We start from the raw sequence: 2401 nt of genomic DNA, 5'->3' as shown, positions 1-2401 counted from the left end.
AAGAAAGAATAAGAGGACATAAGAGCATTTTTCGTCACCGAAATATGTAGTCGCCTAATGCCCTAATGAGCAACGAGTATTGTCTTCTGTCACTTGGCTGCGCAGGTCGACTAATTATAATCTAATTCAGTGATTTGAATCTCAACTGAATTTCAACTTGAATGCAATTTATAGTAACTCAATTCTCGGATTCAAGTTAATCCACAACTCATCATCCCTTCCAAGTATTAATTATTTAAAATATGTCCTAAGTAGAGCAGTATATGCTATTTATATCATTAATTTATATTGCTGTATGATTGACTGATTGTGCGTCTTTCAAATTCAAATTTAGTTTGATATTTAATGTTGTCAGCAAGGTATTTGACATTTAGTAATCTTTGGGAATACAACTCTATTTACTAGATCTCTGTGTGGTTGAAATACCCATGGATGGTAAATTTCATTTCTTCTTTTTGGGGCCAAACATGAACAATGTTGAGATTACCCATGATGGCAGGTGATCCTAATTTACCATCTCTAATATAATTTTACAAGTATAAACATGACATTTATCTGAGCAGACCAAGATCGTAAAATTATTTAGCGTCATTTTAGTTATTCATATCTCATTTTAACTAATACATCGTAATATGCATTGTTTGTGAAAATTAGCCAGGAGGGGAGGAAGAACAATGAATGGCGGGCGATTTATATCCTCCTGCAAAAAGATATCGATTTCAGGTTCATTTAGGAGATGAGTCCATACCATGTCTGTGAAGTGGGATCGTCTATCTGCTGCTGCTGCAAAATTTACGAAGGACGAACTCAATACCACCTACGAAGTCGTAGTACACACCCCCTTCCAGCACTGAGAACGTCTGCTACTACAGACATCGATCACTGCTCTCTCTATCCGTCCCTTTCTCTGTGATTCTTATGGACGAGATGGCCGATTGAACATTCTTTCACGATAACGAAATGGGGAGGATCTGCGAGAGCGGCAGCTGCTGATCTTCGGCAATCCACACGCACAGGTGCAGTTAAGAGTATAGCAGAAACATGGAAAGCAGCAGAAGAGTAGTACTGGAATCATGAAGAACACGTTGTCTTCAAAGGTTGTCAGGAAGAAATATTTGTTCACTCTCTGTCTCTCACAAGAACCGATCCCTTACCATAAAAAGAAACCAAACGAACATGAGCTAACTTCTATTTACAGTTTCTGTAAACATTACAAGAGTACATACATATCTCTCTCTCTCTCTCTCAAAAGCATAGTAGAAGAACCTGCTCCGACCTTCACGCCCTTCCAGAGCAGACCGCGACCCCGCAATCTAATACAACCAACGGGGAAACCAGGAGCAGCACCACCAAGAAGAGGAGGACGAAGAAGATGGCTCCTTTTCTCTTTCTCCGTCCTCGATCGCTCTCCTTTCTTCCTTACCTGCCCAGGCTGAGAGCAGCGTTAACGTCAAGCCTCCATGCAAGCGACCCTCCCGCCACCCTCCACACGTCGGCCGGCACAGTCACCTTGCCGCCGCTCCACTCCACCTTCACCCTGCAAGCCAACACCTTCCTTTCTTCCTCCTCCTCCGCTAGCACCTCCTTCCCGCCCTTCCAAAGCAGCACCACTCCGCCACCAGCACCACCCCCCACCATCTTCCGATACGCCTCGTTCGTCCACACCACCGACCCGCAGGGGCCAGACACGAACCCCGGCATCGGGTCCGACTCCATCACCCCCATCGCCTCCCTCTCCGTACCCGTCCCCACCCTTGCCGCCCCCGCGCACGCTTCCGTCACCCTCTCCACCGTCACGCAAGACCCCACGGACCGAACCGGCCAGACCACCGCCGGAGTCCGCGGCGGCTGCCTGACGTACGGCCCGAGCCTCAGATCATGCGCCGCGAATGCGGCCGCCTCGCCCCTTCGGCGGCAACGCCTCCTCACCCTCGACACCCTCGCTGCGTCGCCACCAAACGACGGCAGCCCACCCCCGGGAAGCGGCCTCAGGAATCCCGAAACCGCCGGCTTCGGCGCGATCGGCCTGAACCTGGACATGATCCTATCCACCTTGGGGCCGTACCGGTCGATGCAGCACCCGCCGAGCTGCCTCTGCTCCATCTCCTCCTCCTCCGCCGCCGCCGCCAGCACCACCACCACTGCCGCCACCAACGAAGTCCCTACCGCCTAACCCTAATCCCGGACGCCCACCGCTCCCGCCATCTTCCCCGGGAGCTCTCCCGCTTCCCTTTTGTACCGGACCTCGCGCGTGCCGGCCGGCACGTGTGCCGTCGAGCTCTCCGCGAACACGTGTCTTCCGCCACCTGCGGTCACGTACATTGGCGCCCTCCCATTGGTGGTCGGGGACACGTGGCCTCGAAGGAACAGAAGGATTGAGGGAGACAGCTGGCTGGGCCAA

The 2401-nt window shown here is 51.3% G+C and overlaps 1 protein-coding gene across 1 annotated transcript; it reads right to left on the bottom strand.

The window, feature by feature from the left end:
- Positions 1-1133: 1133 nt before the first annotated feature.
- Positions 1134-2198, bottom strand: LOC116250965 (uncharacterized). The gene has a single exon (XM_031624989.2). The coding sequence runs from the start codon at positions 2101-2103 to the stop codon at positions 1420-1422; it is 684 nt and encodes a 227-aa protein (XP_031480849.1). The 5' UTR covers positions 2104-2198; the 3' UTR covers positions 1134-1419.
- Between the last annotated feature and the right edge of the window lie 203 nt (positions 2199-2401).

The sequence above is a fragment of the Nymphaea colorata genome, chromosome 3 (assembly GCF_008831285.2).
Source record: "Nymphaea colorata isolate Beijing-Zhang1983 chromosome 3, ASM883128v2, whole genome shotgun sequence".
Classification (NCBI taxonomy): Eukaryota; Viridiplantae; Streptophyta; class Magnoliopsida; order Nymphaeales; family Nymphaeaceae; genus Nymphaea; species Nymphaea colorata.
This window is presented reverse-complemented; position numbering and strand designations above follow the sequence as displayed.

Bases quoted from the DNA above. Each gene is read 5' to 3' on its own strand.
- LOC116250965 (XM_031624989.2), bottom strand. From the start codon at position 2,103: ATGGAGCAGAGGCAGCTCGGCGGGTGCTGCATCGACCGGTACGGCCCC.